The 23,704-nt window shown below is 37.0% G+C and overlaps 2 protein-coding genes and 1 long non-coding RNA gene across 3 annotated transcripts; all 3 read left to right on the plus strand.

The window, feature by feature from the left end:
• Positions 1-9,091: 9,091 nt before the first annotated feature.
• On the plus strand, positions 9,092-10,225 carry LOC110107184. Its single transcript, XR_002304328.2, has 3 exons — positions 9,092-9,414; positions 9,988-10,076; positions 10,157-10,225. It is a non-coding gene; the product is annotated as an uncharacterized LOC110107184 (long non-coding RNA).
• Positions 10,226-20,825: 10,600 nt separating this feature from the next.
• LOC110107187 (protein FAR1-RELATED SEQUENCE 5-like) lies at positions 20,826-21,953 on the plus strand. Its single transcript, XM_020837373.1, has 2 exons — positions 20,826-20,948; positions 21,210-21,953. Exons 1-2 carry the CDS (start codon positions 20,826-20,828, stop codon positions 21,951-21,953), a joined length of 867 nt encoding a protein of 288 aa, XP_020693032.1.
• Positions 21,954-22,145: 192 nt separating this feature from the next.
• Positions 22,146-23,549, plus strand: LOC110107185 (protein FAR1-RELATED SEQUENCE 5-like). The gene has a single exon (XM_020837371.2). The coding sequence runs from the start codon at positions 22,146-22,148 to the stop codon at positions 23,547-23,549; it is 1,404 nt and encodes a 467-aa protein (XP_020693030.2).
• Positions 23,550-23,704: the final 155 nt, after the last annotated feature.

Genomic DNA, 23,704 nt, shown 5'->3' on the forward strand with positions numbered 1-23,704 from the left:
CATCAGTCGAAAATGATAAACTCTCACATAAGCGGCTAATTCCACGGATAATCCTTCCTCTGGTGTAATCATCTTCATAGGCATCCATACTAGAAGTTTGTGATTTGTTGAGTGATCTAGCATAGATTGTAGATTTGTGCTTCCAGGTTAGATAAATATTGAGATAAAAAATGATAGCTTGAAAGATAGCGAAAAACTGAGAGTGAGAGGTAGAAAATATAACAAATACAAAATGATAGCTAGAAAGATAACTTCTTCACTCAAAGATTATAATGTCATACTAGAAGTTCTGGATATTTTACTTAAATGCATGCGCTATTACAATAATTCTCAAAAGAAATCCTAGTTCCTGCGACCAAATCTCGTTGGGCAGGTGGCTTTGTTATGTCCGGCTAAGTGGCAAGCTCTTGCTCTGTGGTGGTGTTTCGTCCATTATATTGCGATATCAATTTGTCCTTGGACGTCCAGATCGCCTTCGATAATTTGGGGGGAGAAGCGGGATCATGCCTGTATTGGGGTTATGCTCTCCCCTTTCTTCCTTGTTGGGGATATGGTGAAACTCTCCTGAATAACTTAATTTGTAGTTGGTCTTTATATAGTAGGGAGAAACATAATCAAAATGTGTTCGTCTTGATAATGCTAAACAACAAACCACATGTGAACAAGGTAAGTGATATAGCAAAGGTTTCCCACAACTGCACTTGCACCTCCTCCCGTCTAGTATGTCGACACGATATGATCTAGAGGACATGTCAACAACTTTAATTTCATGCAAGTTAAGATGGATTGGTTCAGGCATTCTTCTAGCCTCCTCCTCAACTCTTTTTAGTGAAGTCTGTACACGTGGAGCAAAAGAAGTTATTGTTTTGTTGCTCCTCAGTTGTAATGAACTCCAACCGCCTCATAGACATTGAAATAATGTTATAGTAGATGGCCGTAACCAAGGCTTGAATTGGCAATCCTCGTGCTCGCTTCAAAATTCCATTAAAAGACTCAGCTGCATTAGTTGTCATCACCCCATATCTAAATTCACCATCATTTGTTAAAGACCAACATCTCACATCTCGGTCCACGAGCCATTGGTTGATGTCTACTTTGATCATCTTCATATCTTCCATATATCTATTAAAAAATCCTTTATCATCTATATTGCCAGCTGCGTACATTTTTTGGCACAAAAACTCCACGTCACCAAACCCCATCTGTCGTATTGCTTTCTTGAAATTCTCACGTAGATGTTTTAATCAATGCCGATGAACAACATTAGGAAAGATTTCCCTACAACCTCTAACCAAACTAGCATGCCTGTCTGATATGATACAGAGATTGTGCCTGTTCGTAACTACGGGGAGTAGCTCATTCACTTGTCTCAGAAACCATATCCATGATTTGTTACACTCTAACTCAACTATAGCAAATGCAAATGGATATAGACCATTATTAGCATCCATTCCGATTGCAGTTAATAATGTCCCCTGATATTTACCGAGTATGAATGTGCCATCAAGACAAAGAACTGACCGACAATAATTCCACCCAGTAATAGAAGGACCAAATGCCCAGAATAGTCTTTGAAACCTATTTGTCTATGTGCTTGGAACTATATATACCATTCTAGGCATTGCAGAGGCAACATCATCCATGAACAAATTAAGAGTACGATAAGACTACTCCCAACTGCCAAAAATAACTTTAATTGCCTTCCTCCGAGCATCCCAAGCCTTCATGTATGACACTTTAATATTGAACTTCGATTCCATACGGCCAATTATCTCCCTTGGCTTCAAGTCCATCTGCTTTCTAATTGTGGATAGAATATAGAAACTTATAAACTATGAGTTGCATTGATGGTGGCCACTTTCAAGAATTTGAGACACACATGTATGCTGGTTCTTTATGGATGAGATTTTCCATATACCGCCTAAGCGTTTACTCTGAGCAGAATGAAGTCTCCATAAGCAAGGATATACCGGGCAATCATGCTTTCTACAAACAATTATAATTTTTTTTTGTTTTCGATGCGATCACAATATATTGCACATTATTTTTAATTGCTCGGCCTTGTAACACAAATTGCGTATCAGTCTTTCTTGTGAAGCACATTTTTTCAATTAAGTCGTTCGGAATCGAGAATTCATCAACTATTATCACCGCATCATAATCATCATCAAAGTCAACTTCTTGATTCCATTGTTGTGTTGTCCTACAAGTCTTGGGGTAGTCATTATTTGCCACCATTGTATCCTTACTGCCGACTGATCTAGAACAGTAATCTTGGATAATATTTATAATCTCCTCATTATCAACTGCATCTCCATCGTTAAGCACTGGTAAAAGATCAACACCATCATCATCAGAGCACTGCTCACTAGAGCCCTTACTCGTAGTCTCATAATCGCAATGATATGAAGGGACTGATTGTGTAGACACTACTGGAGGTTCCTGCGTCTGTTGATTCTCAGTATCACTACATTGAAAAAATTATTTATCATTTATTAATTAATAATACATATTTATAGAGATCTATTTGTGAAACATGATATAAGAAACTCACTAATGAAGGTCTTCTTCTATTGGTTCTACCCTTGAAGGACTAATAACCACATCAACCCTTTCAACTTGGGTTGAAGTTGCATATCTTTGTGAATTTGGAGGCTCAATGTTATCTTCACTCACATTTTTTTTTTCAACATCAACATACATGATGAGAAATTCTGTTTAAACCTGACATAATAAAACTTCACAAACATCATCATCTTCAACATGTGAAGCGACAAACTCATTTCCCACAGGCACTCGACAAACTAAGTTCACAGAAAACTTTGTATGATCATACTTAAGTGCTTTGAGTATTCTTAACTTAAGTTGCTCTAAGTTTATATTTTTTGGCACATGTAAGGAACGATTCCTACCCCCAGAATAACTTGGTGCAATTTTATCATCAACTTGTAACTCGCCTCCATACAGGAGCATGAAGGTTGCACCACGTCCACTCATTATTCAACTCGTACGTATCACTAAAAAAGATGAACAAATAAAATATTCTTAATATACAGTTAAATTTAGAAAATGCTAAGTTGCAACTTCAAATTAAGTAGACAATAGTTATCACAGCAAGCACAATATAAGGAATGATCTGAGGAAGTTTTGTTAATTCATTAGTTGCATATATATATATATATATATATATATATTCTAGAAAATAGGTAATTTTCTCACATTAAGATAAATAAATTTTAAAAACTTTTATAGAATTCAATGAAACTTTTGTACTATTTTAGATCTATAAAGAAAAATTATCTCTCGATTAAATTTTTGGTAGAACAAGTAGATGAGTAAAATGACAAGTTCTCGATTCATGATAAATTTTATATTTGATAATCTCTTTCTCAGTGTCTTTCTGCATCATTGATAATTTCTACATCATTAAAAGTAAAATATTGGATATATTTACCGCACAAATTGCCACTAAATCACAGATCTATATGTATTTTACTCCTAAATCACAGATCTACATAATTTCTACATCATTCGCAGCCTAAATGCAGAAATCTTAACTTATCGCAAACAAATCTTCAAATATATTCTACAAACAAAGAGATTTAGAAAAAAATCTAGAAAAACAGTTTGTAATGCATAAATCTTTACTTCACTAAGCAAAATACACAATATTCAACATACATTGAACTTACTTAACATAAAATGCATAAAAAATAGCAATACCTTTGCTTAACCGGCGATGAATAGCCGCAGGCGAGCGAGCAGCGAAAAAAAAAGGGCGAAATGGGAGAGGAACGGACCGAGAAAGGGCAAGTAGACGATTTAATTAAGCCTAAGTCGCCCGTTAACACCCGTTTAACGGGCGACTTACCTTATCTCCTTTGACTACCACATCATCTGCCACATCGTCGTGTGGATTACACCTAAGTCGCCTATCAGACGAGCGACTTTGCCTATTTTTAAATACTTTTGGCACCATGCTTAATCTTATAGTTAAATTGTTAATTATGCTTAGTTCTAAAATTTGCGTATTCCTTTAGAGATTTAAGAATAATTTTTGCATCGTTGTTTTATTGATTAATTGAATTTTATACCGATTATTAATTTTTAGCTTCATTATAATGATTCCTTGCTTTTATTAATATTTATTTTAAATTTTATTAATAATATTTGACCATTAACTATATTAACGACCATTGATTATATTAGATAGAGCATGTAGTAATTCTTTAGTCCTTGCATTGAAAGTTTTAAGGAGTTTTAGATTACTACTAGACTATTAAGTTGATTATGTGAAATTTTAATGATTTCAGATCAGGGAAGAGGCCAGGACTAATTTAAGTTAGATTGTCAGAGATCTTCAAGTTTTTATTAAATTTTATTATATATTTTTATTTATTCTTTTATAGTCAGGAGCTTGTGATAGAGTGATCTCATGGCTAGCGTAAATGATATTTTGGTGAATGCATAATATAATATCTTAATGTATATGATTTTAGTTGGTTTCACTAGTTGTTTTTTATATTAATGATTTATAGAAGCTTAAATATAATTTTAAAATGATAAATAGATAATTCTTTTAAATTTGATTCAGGGCGGTACATAACCTATGAGTGTTCATAGGAGATAACACAAGATGTGTAAGTGAATACAATAACTTGATAACCAATAAATGTAAGGAGGTCAACGATGAAGTCAGTTTATCGGCGATCAATAATAACATGTAAATGAGCACACTAGCTTATCTGTACAATATAATGATAGATATGTTATGGGAATGGCAGTTATCCTACAAAAATATTAAAGGAGATTGCGATAAGCATCTATAAGTCATAGTATGGTATTCATTAGTGCACGATAGTCTACTCGAATAAAGCAACAAATGACCTACAATGCAATGCTACAATTCTCCTGTAAGCAGAAGCAGGAGATTCATAGTAAAAACTGTGGAATGAGGCAAAAAAATTGTAATGTCAGGCTGTCACACTGAATAAGTCAGCTCATTTGTAACTAATAGGTGGAAGACCTACTATGTCACACAGCTATTTGTCGAGATAAATATACTCCTACAGGTTGAATGTTGAAGAAAATAATAGACTGCAGAAGATGAAAAGAGATAAATAACACTACTGATACGTGATAAATGAAGCCCAACGCGTTGTTAAATTATACAATCGGATCCGCAATATACATACAAATGGACCCAAGGCATCAACTAATTCCAAAATAAAACCTGTATACCTATCAATAGGGGTAACTTATATATATGGTCATTACAAAAACATCCCCTCGCATGTATTAAAATATATAAAGATATGTTCATAACTTGCATGCATTTGTAGTACAAGGGTGCATTATACAAATACACTATACAACATGTAAAATGCACCATGCTCTAACGACACATTAAATTAACATGTAAAATGCATCATGCACAAATACACTGCAAACATACAAAATGCATTACATGAGTACACTATATCACATGCAAAATATACTGTGCAGCAAAGACGAGCTATGGTGACATGCAAACATATCATGCACTATGCGAAAGCATTGTATCATTATGCAAACATGTTATGCATGCAAATCATCTACTACAACATCAAGTTAACATGCAATATGTCAAACATCAAAGAATATGGAAATACATGTATTAACATAAACATGACATGCAAATATGTCATGTACACCAGTTGCAATACATACATACAACTATTATACAAATACATATTACAATGTATATGCAAAGACAAATACTTGCATGGGCCCCGATGAGCATGTTGTAGGCACACACGTGACATCTAAGGATATTATGTGGGTCAAGAAATGAACCTAAGTTTTAGCCTGATCATTCTACATGAATACATAAGAGTCGATACATCTCGATTTATCTAACAAATATACAGTTGTGGCATTAACCGAGATAATTATTTTATATATTAATATTAGGCCTTCAAGATCTATAATAAAAAAATCATTAATAAAGGCATAAAACCAACAACAAACCCGATTCTTTGTCGGTAAGCTGAAAGAGTTGAGAAGGTTCAACCAATAAAATGAAAATTGTCCATAAATACTATGATGATGGCTGTGCTGATATAAAATCTCAATCGGAGGGGACCTAAAACAATAAAAATATCTCCCAAATTCTCATAAAAATTCAAAACTAAAAAAATCAGAAAAATTAAAATATTTAAAATTGAAACAAAAACACCAAAATAATTAAAGCAAAATACATTTCCACCCTCCACAATAGTTTGTTGATGTGGATAAATCTAAAATTTAATTCAACTCATAAAGTGATATTTGATTGAGAATATCACTATGATTAATTCTTAATCTGTCTCTTACTAGTAAGGACATGACATATGTCTTCTAATCGGTGGTCTAACCACCAAATGACCCCACATGAGAAAGGTTATAACTAGGACTCGCTGATTGGATATTTTGGCGCCGCCAAATGATACTGTTATATTACGATCATGGTTAGATCCAGTATGTTCCCCAACAACTTCAAATCATTGAGTAATGAATTAATATGATATGATTTATAGGGCACAAAGCCCTCTATTAGATAAGGTGGATTCAAAAATTTCCCCTTAAATAAATATTCACCCTTGATCTATAAGGTACCCTTAAACGAAGCAACTCATGGTTGCCGACAAGGATCCTTCTTTTAGGTTTTGTCGACTACCTCCTATGAATAAGTAAACCAGGGACCATGATGACCCGAGAAGATGGAACCATGAGATCTTGATCTAGTTTAGTATCATTCCCCCAATATCCGCTTTAGCTGTAAGGTGGTAAATTTCTAATTATAAATATTAATTTTTCAAATACCAAACATTGCTGCTACTATACCCCATATATTATATATTTGTTTGATGACTAACCTTAATCAAATGTTCTCTCATTATTGGGAGGGATTATAGGGGCTTGTGCCTATAGGAAACCTGAACTGAAATTATAAAGTCCTCGACAATGAGAGCGAAATCTCTGGGTAATGTCTTATTCAAAACCCATTTTACCTCGAAACTTAAGCGTTAAAACTCACTTCGAGGACCCAAAAAAGAAGAATGGGGTCATAGAGAGGCTGGGGTGTAAATTTTCGAAGCCCACATTGGTTCAATAATGTTGTTGGTCAATAACTAAATAGAAACTTTTTTGAAGGCCTCTAGTAATCTCAGCATGGATCTTACCAACTCAATCAAGATTTAGGCTTCGTTTGGGATAACCTTCTTATTGCTTTATAAAGTTGTTATAGAGAAACTAACTTTTTGAATTTATTATAGAAAGTAGCTTTTTATTACAATTTTTTTTGAAACCAGCGAAGAAACAATGGCTTGATAGAAATTGTGATTGTGGTCTGAAAAATAAAGTAGTAAAAAATATCTCCCAACTGAAACCTTAACCTCGCTTGGCTCTTTATACTAAATAGCTTAACTCTTTATCAAAACACCACCTCGTCTGGAGTATCATGAAAGATCTTTATTACTCATCCAAGAGTAACCATCAAAGTCAACTAAGAGATTCTGATAAGTAGAACTTGCCAACAATTTAAACATTTTAATTCATCAAGGGAACTTTCTTCAATAAACCTAGTAACCTAGAGTTCTTTAATAGGCCTAATCATTTGCATTTATTTTACACTCATCTAAGGGGATTGTAGGTTGGAGGAAAAGTGAATGCAAAGTAAATCAAATGCATTACTTTTTTACTTTTTGGTGTTTATTTGGATACCATATAAAGTAAAATAAAATTTATATGTATTCCAAACCCCTAATGTAGCTCGTTTTTCATATAAAAGAAACCCGCCCATTTTGAGCAAAAAAGAAGAACACGTGAGAGAAAAAGGGAGAAGCCCACGGGAAGCATCTTCGTCTCTTCATCCGCATCGTTTATTCCATGTTGGATGCAAATGCGGGTGTTGGGAAGAAGCGCAAATCGATAATGATTTTCAGATTTGGATGTTCGCAACGTTCGGGAGAAGTGTAGTGATTTTATGTCCTTCAACGATTCAAGCATTCCACCGCATCGACTTCAACGGCTTTACACGACGTGTGGCCTCTGCGAGGCGTTGTGTGATGTGTGAATTGAGTAGCTTGGTGGACGAGCAGATCGAGCGCATTCCAAGCTTGATGGTATGTGAGTTCAAGGCCCTCTTTGTGTTCGCATTTGTACTCATTTCGCTCCTCATTAGCATGTAATGATGTTGTTCAGTATCACCTTATCTTTTCATCTTGCCTTTATTTTCGGTCGCCAGTTTCGAGCTGAGAGTCCCTCTCTGTTGCTCACGTTCTCTTCTAGTAGGAAAATTGTTAGAAAGCAAAATGGGTCTACTATATGATCCAATCCCTGCTTCCAATCTTTTCCATTAATTAATTTATTTATATTTGGCATGGCATTTATTATGGTTTTTGGTGTTTCTTTGTGATCAAAATATCAACTTGAAACTCTAAGGCGAACTATAAGGCAGAAGAAGATTATTAAATGGAGCCTAAGGGGCCAAATGCCAAGCCTGAAGTAGTGCAAGGCTGAAATTGGTAATGAGGTTGACATCAATGGGGCCATAGAGAGCGGTCGGAAGAACCAGAAGAACTATTGCTGCATTCACTTTACTTCAAGACAAATAAAAAAAAATGAAAACCTACATTTAATTTACACTCAATCAAACAACTTAAAAGTATTTCAAATACAGTCCAATCCTTTTACATTGTATTTCTTTTTCAGATAATCAAGGAACCCCTAAACTATTACAAAATATTTCAAATACATTCTCTTTTTTCACTACAAATTACATTACTTTTTAAGCTAACCAAACAACTCATTAATTAATTAATTAATTATTCTTCCTTAAAACATAAGTCTAACAATAAATTATATAACATTTTTGTTTATTTTTTTATATATAACATTAAAATCACGTGCGCATACTAATGTTGTTTGCAAATTTGAAAAATTTTGGGTACGAATGGAGTCGGCTGAAGTCCCGCCTGGAGCGGCAGCGGGACCCGCGTTCGACCGGTCAGGTGCCCTAAAAATCGCGTGAACGCAGAAGCTTTACCAAACTAAAAAGCAATTTTGAATACCCGTCCTCTTGATTCAACGCAGTTCTTCCTCTCTATTTATATCAAGCCCTAAACGATTCTCTTATTTTCTCGGTAGATTTCGGATTCTGAGAAGGGAAGGGAAGAAATGGAATCTCTGCTATCTGAAGGTTTTGCCCTCCATACGCGGTGTTCTGCAGCAGCTATCCTACGGCCGGCGACGCGGGTCACATTCTTCGGGGGATCATTCGCGCCGCTTTCTCGCCCCCTGATGCGTCGGCGATCCATACACCTGTCTCCGGCGACTACCGGCAGGATATCCGCCTTGGCGAGGAACGGGTCTTTGATTTCGAAATCGATGCAGGTGCGCCTCTTAGATGATTCTCGTATTAGTATCCAGGGTTTCAACTTTTAATGAATTGGAAATTCTTTCATTGAGATAACTATAAAGGGCTATTATGAAGGATACGGGCAACCTGTGTAGTTTTAATTCTTATGATGGCTTGTAATGGTAGAGTTAGGAATTTTTTTCAATGGACATATATAAATTAATTAAGTTTTTAGGATGCACGAATTAAATGTTTGTTATAAAGCATTAAATAGTAAATATCATGTGGATAGTAATATATGTCTATTATATATACAAATATACTAAAAATTTTTGGCGAACAAGAGCACTGGCAATGCCCTCTGCCATAGATTTCTGGAATTGGAACTTTTTTTTAATATTTAGTTAATTTTACATAGAAGTTAGGGAATATTGTGCAAGGCATGATGATTCATACATTAAACTCCGAACATAATTTATGGATATGCACAACAAAATCAACATTTCTTTCTCAATTGTCAATGTTGCTCACAGCTCATGAATAATATATTCACCTCAACTGAACTGTTTACAATATTATTGTAATGTGCCTTATCTGCTTATTTACAGTCAAACCACGGAGTTTATTCAATTGGCGATTTTATGACAAAAAAAGGAAGATCTCATCATCATCAAGCCATCTACTTCAGTTGATGAAGGTTTTTAGGTTCTATTTAATAAACGTCTTTCTGTTTCAAGTGTTCTAATTCCTTATTTCCATCAAAATTCATGTTAATAGCACTCGAAAAGCTATTGGAGCATAGGATCACTGGTTTTCCTATGATTGATGATGATTGGGCATTGGTACATTCTCATTACCCTTTTCAAACCTTGAATTCTTGTTTATTTAATTTTTTTGTCATAGTTCCTTTGGCTTTCATCCTAAGAAAATAATTGAGGAAATGACATCATGCTACTTTATATACATTCATTTATATAAACGCTTAATTATGTTTTCTCATCTTTTTATATGTTTCATTTGTTGTGAAAATTCAATTATGAAGCATGATTGTTTACAGTCTTGTTTCGTATACTCTAAGAAAAAGAAAAACAAGGGTGCCAATAGGAGCTTAGTAGCAGTTTAGATGACAACAAGGGTGCCAAAAGGAGATTACTGGCGGTTTAGGTGACAAACTTGCCAGTTTAGGTGAGTTCTAAAGAAGTAACTGCCCTGCCAATCTAAGTAAGTTTAGGAGAAGCAACTACTTTGCCAATAATAAGAAGCAATTACTTTGGCAACCTAAGCAAGCTATGAAAAATAAGTGAACTTGTTATGCTAGTAAAGCAAAAATAACTCAATTTACAATGGAGACATTGATAAAGGAAATATATTCACTCTCTACCAAAACTAGGAGTTCTTTCAACAACAAAGACACTCTTAACCCTTGTTAGTGGTTTAAAAAACTAAAAAAGTATGGAGGCTAAAGGAAATTCAACCAGTCCTCAACCAAGTATGTGAAGTGAGAGGTTCTTCCATTTTCAATGTTTATTTATCTGAAAAAATAACTTAAAATTTGGAGTCATAATCCTAGATGCTCTCCAAGTATAGATAGAGCTTGGGTAGCCACATTTATGGGTGGATGAGTGCGCCAAATTGAGGGATAATCTTTCCTAGATTACATTATAATGTGAAACAAACAACATGAATTGCCAAATTTAACAAAAAGTTGTTTAAGTGTTGCAATTAGAGTTTAATGTTTCACTAAGATTAGATTTTCAGTTTCCACAATTGTGAATTTGTTTAGACATGCAGTTACAATTTAGATTAACAGAACTGTTAAAATAAAGACAATAAAGTAAAGTTAAACGTGCGAATAACAAGAATCCACCGGTTAACAGTTTGAAAGTTCACCTTGAGTTTCCCTCACTCTTCACTCTAGGGAATAGTTAGCGGAGAAAGATCTAAGCAATAATATAGATGCCACCAAATAAAGTAAACGCTTACAATAAAGATCAATGGAAAGTTATTTCGAAGTAAAAGCCGGGGAAGGTTGTAGGATTTGCCACAGAACAAGAAGCAGTTGATTGTCGATGGTGGTCGCCAAAGAGAAGAGGAATCGTTCAAGGTAACTTTCAACAGATTGGTCGATCTCCAAATTAACGTCGAAGGAGGGAGACCGGAGAATATCTACTCTTCTTTGTAGATCAAACATGAATTCATGATCCTGCTCGGGATCCGCCATTCATGCTTGATGAAAAGTAGAGAAAGGGGTCGTCTTCTTTCGGATATGATGAAACTAGTATGAGGGGAAAATATGTGGGAGAAAAAGGGGGCTTGAGGGGCTGGTCAAGACTAGTGAAGGGGCTATGGTTTCTTCCTTGGCTAGGGAGAGGGGTTCCACTTGATTTCTGGTTTGGGTATTGAATGAGAGAGGAAGGACAAAGATCTAAAATTAAATTTCAGATTTCCTTTGATCAAGAAATTTGAATTTGAAATTCGATGGGAGGGAAGGATGGAGAGGTGGTTAATTATTCCATTGGAGCCCTTAATAAGGTAGGAAATAATTAAATAGGGGAAAGAGAAGGGCTGGCCAAAAGGAGAGGGAGGAGGGGTGTCTACATTCAATGAATGTGGATCAAAACATTAAATGGGATTGAGAATTAAATATGAAATTAATTTCAGATTGAGAATAATTGTAGGAGGCTTCCTAAAGTAGAATTATTAATCCAAAAAGTTTTTTGAAATTCAAATTTATTTGAATTCAAGTTTTAAAAAACTTTCCAAACCGTCGCACGACTTGTTTGTGTTTGTTTTCTTCGGCGAGGGGGAGTTTTAATGAATTTAAGTTCCGAGGTAAATTTTGGAAGGCAGATGGATTTGTAGATAAGACACTACCTAGAGATTTTGCCCTCATTTTGCGAGGACTTTATGATCTGAGTTCTGGTTTCCTATAGGCGCAAGTCCCTATAGTTAATTACCCCTCCCAATCACGAGAGAGAACTTTCAATTAAGGCTAGTCATCAATCAGATAAGTAGAAATATACGTATTTTCTGGCATATAGTAGCAGCATAATCATGGATATGAGTTTTGGGTTTAGATTTGAAAATTTGAAAGTTTGATATTTAAAATAGAAAATTTCACCATCTTGCACTTAAATCGGATGGTGGGGGAATGGATGATAGACCCGATCAAGATCCCATGGTTTCGTCGTCCCTGGCCATCGTGGTCCCTATTCTACTTAGTCAGAGGAGGTAGTCGACCCAACCTGACAGAAGGATCCTTGTCAGCAGTCATGGGTTGCTTCGTCCAAGGGTACCTTGTAGACATGGGTTGGATGTTTGTCTAAGGGGACAAATTCGAATCCACCTTAGCTACTAGAGGGCTTTGTGCCCTATCGATCATATCCTATTGATTCATATCTCAAGGATTTGATGCCATTAAAGAGCGTATTGGTTCTGACCATAATCGTTATCTGTGGTGGCATTTGACGCAAAATCACTCAGTTCAGAGGGCCCCGGGTGGTCATAACCGTTTATTATGCGGTGCCATTTGGCCGCAAAACCATCGGTTAGAGGACACGTACCACGTCCTTACTGGCAGAAGATTGTTTGAGAATGAATCCTAGTAATATTTTCGACTAGGCATTAGCTCTTTATGAGCTAAAGTTATATTTGAATTTGTCCACCTCGTCAAATTGTTGCGGAAGCTGGGTGAATTTTTGCTTTAAAGGATTGATGGATTTATTTCAATTTTAAATATTTTGAATTTGGAATTTTTAGACTTTGGATGATCTGTAGGATTTTGGATATTTGAGTGGAGCTTGGATGACATTTGAAAATATTTGTGAACCCCTCCGGTTAAGATTTTCTATTCAACACGGCCATCATCGGGGTGTTTGGGGTCATTTTTATTTATTGATTGAACCCTATCAACTCAACCAAGCTATTGACCGAGGATCAGATTTTCTCGTAGGCTTTATGCCATCATTGAATTCTCACTATTAAAAGCCTTGAATGCTTGATATAAATGTATAAAATATATATTCCGGTCAAATTCATGATCGTATATTTATTTGATGGTTTAAACCCTGTCTACTTCTATTTACCTGCTTAGGAGGAACGAATTTTGTAGGATTTATGCCATTAATTAGTAAATTCTCTTGATTATAGGCCTTGAAGGCCTGATATGAATGTATTAAAACAAATACACCGGTCGTCACAATCGTGTATTTGTTTAGAGATTCGAACCCTGTCGACTCCCATTGATCCATATAGAAGGATCATGTTCGAATCTGAATTCACTTATTAACCCGCGCAGCATCCTTAGACGTCACGTGTGTACCAATAACACGCTCGCTGAGGCCCATGCGGGTTGTGATTGTATTTACCCCTTTAGTGTACTTATGTGTATACAAACTATGGTGCATATGCAGGGGTATTTTGAAATGATTGTAATTGTGCAGGTGGTTGTCATTTGAGTGCACACAACTTTTCATTTGAGGGTGTATATACGCCTTATGTCCGCTAGTATGAGTGTTGCGGATCCGGTGGCGGCGTAGCAGCTTCTTAATAGAGTTGTTCACTACTTTGTACAGGTAGACTATCATGCACTGTTTGTTTTCTGCAGGTGGATTGTAATGCACTAACGAATCTCCTGCTTTTGCATCTGTAGATACTTACATCCATCATTGTTTTTTCATATTTGCCCACAAATAGCATGTTGAATGTATAATGAGTCTCTTTCAGTGTCATTGATCCCTTGCACAAACTCTTGTACGATCAAGAGATTCATCCCATCGACAAAGTATCTCCCGTTGCCACTTGCATACAGGTCAATGTGTTCATTTTGATTTTGATGTTGACCTCTAACTAAACTATTTTCCTTAACAATCCCTTTATGCTTATTTGTACCCTACTTAGATCCCATTAGACCCTTCTTTTTCATGGTGTCTGCAAGTAAATGTGGTAGGAATTTGCATTTGTTGTATAGTCTATATACTCCACTCATGAGCATACTAATGTGTTTGTTGTGGCCATTTAGTTCTTTCATAAATGTCACCGGCACATAAAACAAGTTCTATGCTTCACTAACACACTATTAGGATGATCATATGATGAGAAATTTATTTATCTTTGCTCCTAAAGATGACTGCTCATCCTCTTCTTCAACAATATCCTCACTGCTTCATTGGCCATATCCAACATCTTTCATTTTACACACATTCATATTGGTCCATTTGAATCACCCCTGATGACACAACAATCTCTACAAGAGCCTCTTCTATCATTTGATCTTCCAGCATTTCATTAATAACATCTGGGCAATCTAAGACTGCTTCCCTCTTAGCTACATTATTCTGCCTCAGTTTCTTCAGATGTTCTCTGCTATAACTAGACTTAAAACTATTATGATCATTAGATGCAGCATGACCACGCTTCTTTCTTCTCGATGGCAACATGTTTTTACTTATACTTGATTAATGCTTCTCTTCATTGATAACAATTAAGCCATCCTCCATTGGATGGTTGATCTCCTCTTTATTTCTTTTAGATTCCAAGTTATGTGCATCTTCAATATTTTCATGATAATGTCGCGTGCTGATTGATAGTCTACTACCAACACCTCCTTGGAATATAACATTAGTTACTCATTCTGGAGAGAGCTTGAACATATCTTCTGAGCATTTCCTAAGCCAGGTCCTAGGAGCTGAAAGAGGTGATGCATTATCAGAGGCCTCCTTAGAAGACAAGTCTTTCAAGTCATTTGTCAGAGAGATCTTTTGACAATTGGTATCATGACCATTCTTTGTTGCTTCTCTTTGATATAATCCTTTTCTACTTGAAAGATTGTCAATATGTATGATAAGCTTGGCACCATATTCATCAACATTTTGCTCCATTCGAGATGATCCTCACAAGCTGATTGTTGTTGCTCACAAGTTTCATATCAGAGCTTTGTAGTTAGCTTATGTATAAACTATCATTTACTTGTCTTTAATTTCATCATCATCATTTTTTTTACAATTTATGAATCTCATTTTAAATGAGAGGCTCTTGATTCAAATTAATCGTTTATTCAATGCCCATTTGAGTCTGAGTCTAGTTTGAGTTTGAGTTCCTTTTGCTTGAGTTTCATTCATTTAATGTCCCAATCAAGTCCAAATTTGCTTTGGTCCAAATCAAGTTCTGGCTTGAGTCCAAATCCAAGCATAGTCTTTTGTTATGTTGTTCAAGCTCAAGTCCAAATCAAAGTCCCCTGTGGTCTTTGTTGTTAATTCAAGTTCAAGAAATGTCCTTGTGCCAAGTTCATTTGAGTTCAAGCTATCTAGCTTTTTGTTTGAGTTCAAATTGAGTTTATATCCACAACATTTAGTTCATTTGAGTTTGACTTCCCTTGCACATGATTCAAACTTAGTTCATTTGAGATCAATTTGAGTTCTTGTTCTTTAAGTTCAAAATAGGTCCGAGTACAGTTATCTCTTCACTCGAAATTTCGGTAGCCTCCCGGCGTCTTTCTACGAGGACACTGCGGTCGTGAAATCTGTCCCGACCACGCCAGAGAAAGGCGTGTATGGGTCTTCGGTACCTGTTGCAAAAGAGAAGCAGTTTTTCCCCGCAAGTGGGTACTTATGAATATCTCGGTCTCGCCGTAGGCGCCGCACCGGGTTCCCATCCCACCACGCTAGAGCGTGTATGAGCTGTTTGCCGGCTCGACACGAACATTAAGAACAGAATTTTGGAACCGGGGGGTCGCTCGCCTACCTCGTCGTAGGTGTCGCGCCGAGTTCCCTTCCCACTACGCTAGAGAAAAGTGTGTATAGGCGGTTTGCCGGCCTGACATGCATGCCGAGATAAGAGAGGGATTAGCTTATTTATTTTTTAATTATAATTATATTAGTTAATTGTAATTAATTATAATTATAATCATTTTTAATTAATTATATTTATTTACCTTCAATTATAATTAACTATAACAATTAATTATAATTAATATCATTAATTAACATAATTAATTATGATTAACTTTTATTAATCATAATTAATTAATATTAATTAACTTAAATTAATTATCACTAATTAATAATAATGTAAAAGAAATAATTATAATTAATTAATTTGATTATAATTAATATTAATTATAATTAAATAAAATTAATTATAATTAAGATTAATGAAACCCTTAATCCTCCTCCTTTTACCTCTCTGATTTTGGCAAACTTACAGGATTCGGCCGAAGAGGCTCTGGAAAGGGAGAAAGTTACCTTCAAGTAAGCGAGCTCTTAGTTGTTGCTTCCGATTAAAATGTTGTAACTTTTGATCCCAACAGGAAAGGAAAGTCGTCGTTGGAGCCAATCGAATAACCACGAAGGGATCGGAGAAGAGGTGCACCCAAAGGGAGAAAGTTTCTTCACCGCGAGCTCCCACCGTTGCTTCCGTCAAACTGTCGTAGTTTCCAACCGGACTGGGGGAAAATGTCGGAGGAGTGAAGTCGATGGTCCATGAAGGAGCGGAAGAAGTGTTCGAGAGGGAGAAGGTTAACTTCACAGCTGCGAGATCCCGTTGCTGCTTCCGCTTAAATGCCGTAACTTCCGATCCTATAGGAGGGGACTTCATCAGGGGATAGAGCGAGAGAGATAGCGAGGAAGAGAGAGCAAAAAGCCCTGAATGCCTCTTCCTCTTGGTATTTAACGACGCGAGGTGGGATCGTGCGAAACACGAACGGGCTGACTGCGACGTGGGAGGAGTGTTCGCAAACGTGCGACGTGCTTCGGCAGAGAGCAGGTAAGTGATTTATATTTTTTTGTTCTGAAATTATTGGTCAACAAATGCCCCCCAATAAATATGATACGCGCTTAGAGCAAACCATGTTTATTTTATGGTGATTGATTCCGTGGATCTCTAGATATTTGTTCTTGATGTCACACGAGGGTTATCTTTTAGTGGATCTCCAAAAATTGTTCGGATGTCACACTAGAATCTTCTTTCTTCACTGCTCTTTTAGATGTATCCATAGATGATTGATATATTGACTTTATAGATTGACGCTAGTGGATAGCATGTATTCAAGATTTTTTCATTATTTGGTTGTATCTTGATAACATTTTAAATATTTATTTGTGGATCTTGGCATGCGGCGCGATGTCGACCCAAATAAATATTTAAAATGCCCCTAGCCTTTAGAGACATTTGTAGATGTCATCCAGGGTGCTCATTCTGCAACTTTAGCTTGAGTCATGGGATCTTGATTTCTTCTGCCCTGTGCTTTGTGCTGTGGACATTGATGAAAAGTTATCTGATTTGTCTTTACTGATTGTCAGAAAATGTATGCCTTCTGCCCTTTGCTTCTAGCTTTGGTGGGCTTGATGAAGGGGTATATGCCAATGACATAAATCTTTTAGGTTTATACTGAGTCGATGGCGAAAAGTCATCGTTCCAGAGCTTTGTACATAACAAACTTGTTGATAACTAAATCCTTTTAGTTCAGCCATAAGCTTTTCATAAACTTTGGGATAGTTTTCTTCAGTCATTTACTTTGTGCTTTGGCGGACTTGTTGAATAATAATTCCTTCGATCCTTGCTTTGTGCTTTGTGGATTTGTTGAAGGATTTGCAGGTTCTGGATTCAGTTTATAGTACCGAATGTGAGTAGTATCTTGATCCTTAATCACTTGAGGAGACTTTAATCTAATTCACTTGAGTTTATCAGATCAAGAGAGCTGTGATTTGATAGCTCTCTATCCTCTGGTTGCTGAGATGGGGGTTCCTCTATTACGGCATTTCTTATGGCTTGTTGAGTAGATGTAGCTGTCAGCGATCCGGCTATATTTGGGCTTGTTGGATTCGACCTCTTACGCCCATTCAAGCTTGACTTGAGCTATGAGAATTGCGCTTCCCAATGCTGATTTTACTGAAGTTGGAAGACTTCAAGCTTTTCTAGCTCAATTTGTTGTAGTGTGTAGTTACAAAAGTCTCTCTCTTGACCTTTGAGCTTTGGTTTGTTGGAGGAGATGTTGTCTCGATCTTTTGAAAGATCACATGCATATACTTTGAAAAATAAGTATTGTATTCTTTAGCACAAAAGAATATTTGAATTGATAATTTTAAATATTTATTCGGGGATCTCGGCACGTAGCGTGTTGTCGACCCGAATAAATTTTTAAAATGCCCCAAGCCTGATTGAGGATTTTGAAATATATTCTCGCAACACTGGAGAATTTCAAAACATGGAATATATGTGCTAGCAAACATGTGTGAAAGCATAACACATTTAAGCATAATGTTTTCTGGAGCAATTTCATGCATATTATTTCTTCAGGTGTCGGCCATTGATTGGCGGCATAGGCCTCTGACCATTCAGATCAATGAGTTGATAAACGCCTCCCTGGTACACCTTTTTCGATTAGGAAAGATCCTTCCCAGTTGGATACGAATTTGCCACCAACTTTTCTATGGGGGATGATTGGTCTTCTCTGCACCAAGACTAATCCTCATTCTTGAAATGATCGAGGACGCACCATCTGATCAAAATTTTATCATTCTCGCTCGGTAGATCACCAGGTTTTGTTGAGCTTGCAATCTGAGTTCATCGATTGCATCGAGCTTCTCCATTCTTAGGCTAGCATTTTGTTTTTGAGTCAGCTTATTATGGATAGTGACCCGAAGAGATGAAAGTTCAACTTCTAATGGCAGACTGACAGTACAACTTCAACTCCAAACACTAGTGAGTAAGGAGTGGCTTTGGTTGGCATTTTGTAAGTAGTACGATATGCCTCCAATGCTTCGGCCATCTTCGTATGCTACTCTATTTTATTCTTGGTGAGAATTTTCTTTAGCAATTTCAGTAGTGTTTTGTTGAAGGCTTCTGCCAATCCATTTGCCCTCAGATTGTATATGGATGAATATTTTCAATCGATCTTGTGCCGATCAATGAACTTGTAAATTTTTATACTTTTAGATGCAGTGCCGTTGTCTGATATTATACGACGTGGTACACCAAATATGTAGACAATATTGTAGGTAAAAAAATTGATTTCATACTCGGATGTAACTTCTTTGAATGGAGCTGCTTCTACCCACTTGGAAAAGTAATCTATTGCTGCCAAGATAAAGCGGCGTCCTGCTGGTGACGGTGGATCTATCGGCCCGATAACATCAGTACCCGAGCATTCAAATGGCCAGGATGCTATTGTAGGGTGCAGTGGATTTGGCGGTTGATGTATAACATCACTGTGGATTTGACACTTGTGGCACCTCTTAGTGTGGTCAATAAAATCTTTTACCATTCTCGACCAATAATAGCCCATTCTTTTAATTTTGTCCGCAATTTTGGGACCTGATTGGTGCGCTCCACAAAGTCCTTCGTGGACTTCTGCCGCCACTTTATCAGCTTCTCGGGTCCCTAGGCACCTTAGCCACATTTGATCAAAGGCACGTCGATATAATGTGTTGTTAATAAACGCATATCGTAACGCTCTCTTTCTAATTTGAGCAGCTAATGATTTGTCCATTGACAATCTACTTTCTTTGAAATAGTCAATGAACGGTTGCCTCCAGTCATATTCTTCCTCGAAATCTAGGTAATGCCACCATGATTCTGAAGTTTGATTTGCTTTGCATCTTGTCTCAAGAACTTGACGTTCTTCAGGCTGACCTTCATGAGCAGCTGGTTGGGGAGGTTGAGGATCAACCGGAGTTGCATCCTTGACTTGAACTTGGTATTCTCTCTGCCTGCGGGAGTTGTAATAATGCTGGCTCTAAGATCCGGCGTTTGTGTACCATAATTATTATAGGCCATTCATCATCCATATTCGCCATTTTTTTAGTCAATTTGGCCAGGGAATCAGCTTTGCCATTTTGACCTCGGGGGACTTGAGTTAGTTTGACAACTGGAATTTGCTTCATAAGCTCAAGAACTCGCCGATGATAACAAGCAAACTCAAACTTGGTGATTTTGTAGATTCCCAGTACTTGATTTATAACAAGTTGAGAATTACCAAAAATTTGGAGATTTCGAATACGAACATCGATTGCAACCAATTGTGGGACAGAATCTAGTCTATCTTCTGGACACCTCAAAGAAGTATAAAAAGGAATTTAGTGATGAGTTCTTGTCAGTAGAGCACCTCATATTGGCATTGTTCTCAGATAAGAGATTTGGGCAGCAGTTGTTCAATATTTGGAACTTTTATTGGGTGCGGAGTGCGGACGTAGCTCTGTGTATGCAAACAAGTAGTTTTGCGCCACGTGGAGCCCACCTTGACCCCACCGTAATGAGGAGATCGTGTGCTCTGTTAACCCGATAACACGAACCATCCGAACTACATCAAAAAATGCGTGGTAAAAGCTAGGGTTATATTTGCTTGCGCGGTTTTTTTACCTCAGTTAAAATTTTTTTCTCGTAACACCTGAAACCACAGAAAGCACGAGAAGAGCGGAAGGTCTGAGGTTTCTTGGCGTAAGGTCTGAAGATGGATTCTGTGCCGGAAGAGATGAACGACTGGTCGAAGATGGAAGGTTTTACGCAAGAGTCAGAGCTTAGAGGTGGAGATGGTTTGCAACAGAATACCCAACCAAACTTTGATATATTATCGGTAAATATGATATGAAAGCTGTGACTTGTTTAGTGTTTTAAAAAATTTGTATTGGTGAGAATATATGTATTGGTGGGTTGGCGGTACCGTTTAGTACCTTTTTAAAATGTTCGGTACCGCTAGGTATCAGTAGGTATCGGTCGGTACCGCTAGGTATCAGTAGGTATCGGTCGGTACTGGTAGGTAACAGTAGGTACAGAAGTTATTTTGAAATTGTGTGTGTGTTTCCAATATTAAACTCTTCTTGGTTGTTGTTTGTAGGTTGTTTGTAATAGTGAGAAAGAGGCTTATGATATTTACTGTCGATACGCGCATAGTGTTGGTTTTAGTGTTCGCAAAGATCATCACTGTTACTGGCCTAATTCGCGGAAGATACGGATGAAAGATTTTGTATGTTCGAAAGCTGATTTTAAGAAGGGCCTTGACCTGAATGCCAAATCGAAATACAGGAAAGCCAATACTAGGACTGGGTGTCCCGCGATGATTAGATTTTCAGTTGATCAAGAAGGGGAATGGAAGGTTAATAAATGCGTTGAGAACCACAACCATGAGTTGGCAAGGCCTGAAGATCAACATTTATTAAGATCATGCAGGAATATTACCGAAGAGAGAGCATTTGTTCTTAAATCTATGACTGATGCTGGGATTAGAACCATTGATGCATTCACATACTTAGCTGATGAAGTTGGTGGGAGGGAGTATGTTGGTTTTTTAAGAAGAGATGCATATAACTTTGTTCAGAGAAACAGAAGATGCAAGATTGAGACTGGGGATACCAATTCCCTAATAGAAATTTTTAAAAACCGAGCAAACAATGATAACATGTTTGTGTGGGAAGTCCAATATGATGAGGAGGATAGATTGATGAATTTTTTCTGGGCTGATGTTGTGGGTAGAATAGACTACGACTGCTTTGGAGATGCTATAATTTTTGATACCAGCTATAGACTGAACAAATACAATCTAGCTTGTGCACCTTTTGTTGGAGTTAATAACCATTGGTAGAATGTTTTTTAGGGGGTAGCATTTCTGTCTGAAGAAACAGTAGAATCATTTACATGGTTGTTTAGAACATTCTTGAGAGTAATGGGTGATAAACATCCCATTACAATTTTTACTGACCAGGATCAAGCAATGTCTCGTGCAATACAAATTGCATTTCCGCAAACACGCCATAGGCTTTGCCAATGACACATCATGAAGAAGCTTCCATCCAAGGTGCATTGTTACAACAGCAACAACAAGGTTAGAAGGTTGATTTATAAATGTTTCAGCAAGTGTGATTCAGAGGAAGAGTTTGAAAGCACTTGGACTGAAATGCTGAATGAAGGGGACCTTCATAGCCATGAGTGGTTGAAAGAGCTCCACAAAATAAGGCACAAGTGGTCCACAGCATACAACAAGATTTGTTTCAACCTTGGTATTCTTTCAACACAGCGCAGTGAATCCACTAACAATGTGTGCCACGACATTTCTAAGCCTACTAGCACCATCACTGAGTGTTTTTTGGGAATAGAGAAGGTGATGAAGATATGGCGTCGGAATGAAAAGGATGAAGACTTCAAATGTAGTCAGTCTGATGTTGTCTCTTTAGTGAAGAGTAGTCCAATTCTAAGGCAGGCCGTGTGTATTTATTCGCGTAAATTGTATTCTTTCTTTGAGGAGTTTTTACAAGGTGTTGGAGGAATGTGCATAGCTCAAGCCTCAACTGACTTATCAACTTTTTTTGTCAAAACTGTTGAGAACATTGATCAGCCTCGCCACTGGGCAGTTAATTTTGATGATGCAGAAGATAGCATCGAATGCAGCTGTGGAAAATTCAGTATGATGGGGATACTATGTTCTCACTGCTTGAGAGTGATAAGGCGGCTTGATATAATTAATATACCTCCGAAATATCTACTCAAGAGATGGTCAGGTCGAGCAAGAAAGGACCTTTACTCTGACAGGCCGTTGTCATCTATGGTAGCTACCGGATGCCCCTCAGATGGCATAGGAAGTATGATTTTCAGAAATTATTTTACTAGATTTGCATATCAAATTAGCAGTAGAGGGGAAGGGAATACTGAAGCAGAACAGTACATGATTGATGCAATGTCTGAGATTGCTGAGAATGTGGATCTAATTTTAAATGCTAGCAAGGACTCAAACTTAGATACGAATTCAAGCATGCGAACTAAAATAAAAGACCCTATAAAGCGCAGACCCAAAGGAGTTTCAAATGCAAGGTTGAAGAGTCATTGGGAAAAAAGAAAGCCGAAGAGGAAAAAAGCTGAGGAACAACCTACACCTTCAACTCATCAGCCTACACCAGTGGAACATAGTAGTCAAGTTTCTTTTGCAAATATACCAGAATACTACGCTTCAACTCAACAGCCTACACCAGCGGAACCTAGTAGCCAAGTTTCTTTTGCAAACATTCCAGATTATTTTGCTTCAACTCATCAGCAAACACATGTGGAACGTTTTAGTCATGTTCCCTTTTCGAACATACCGGAATGCTTCACCGATGAGTGGCTTCTTCGTCGACCTACCAGTCAGCCCAACCCTGAATATTTAAACATGATGAATGGATTTATTGATGCTGAAAGGCTGGGATAAATTTTCCGAATATCTAATTTGTTTTTATTTGATTTTTGACATTATTGTAGAAAATTCGGCCTTTTTTTATCTGTCGGTACCGTTCGGTATTGGTGGGTACCTTTAAGTATCGGTACTATTGCGTATTAGCGTCTGCAACACCAACAGTCAAAAGA

This window comes from Dendrobium catenatum, unplaced genomic scaffold (assembly GCF_001605985.2).
Source record: "Dendrobium catenatum unplaced genomic scaffold, ASM160598v2 fragScaff_scaffold_201, whole genome shotgun sequence".
Taxonomy (NCBI): domain Eukaryota; kingdom Viridiplantae; phylum Streptophyta; class Magnoliopsida; order Asparagales; family Orchidaceae; genus Dendrobium; species Dendrobium catenatum.

Bases quoted from the DNA above. Each gene is read 5' to 3' on its own strand.
- LOC110107187 (XM_020837373.1), top strand. From the start codon at position 20,826: ATGGATTCTGTGCCGGAAGAGATGAACGACTGGTCGAAGATGGAAGGT. The intron at 20,949-21,209 runs GTAAATATGATA...TGTTGTTTGTAG, and splicing joins CAAACTTTGATATATTATCG to GTTGTTTGTAATAGTGAGAA.
- LOC110107185 (XM_020837371.2), top strand. From the start codon at position 22,146: ATGAAGAAGCTTCCATCCAAGGTGCATTGTTACAACAGCAACAACAAG.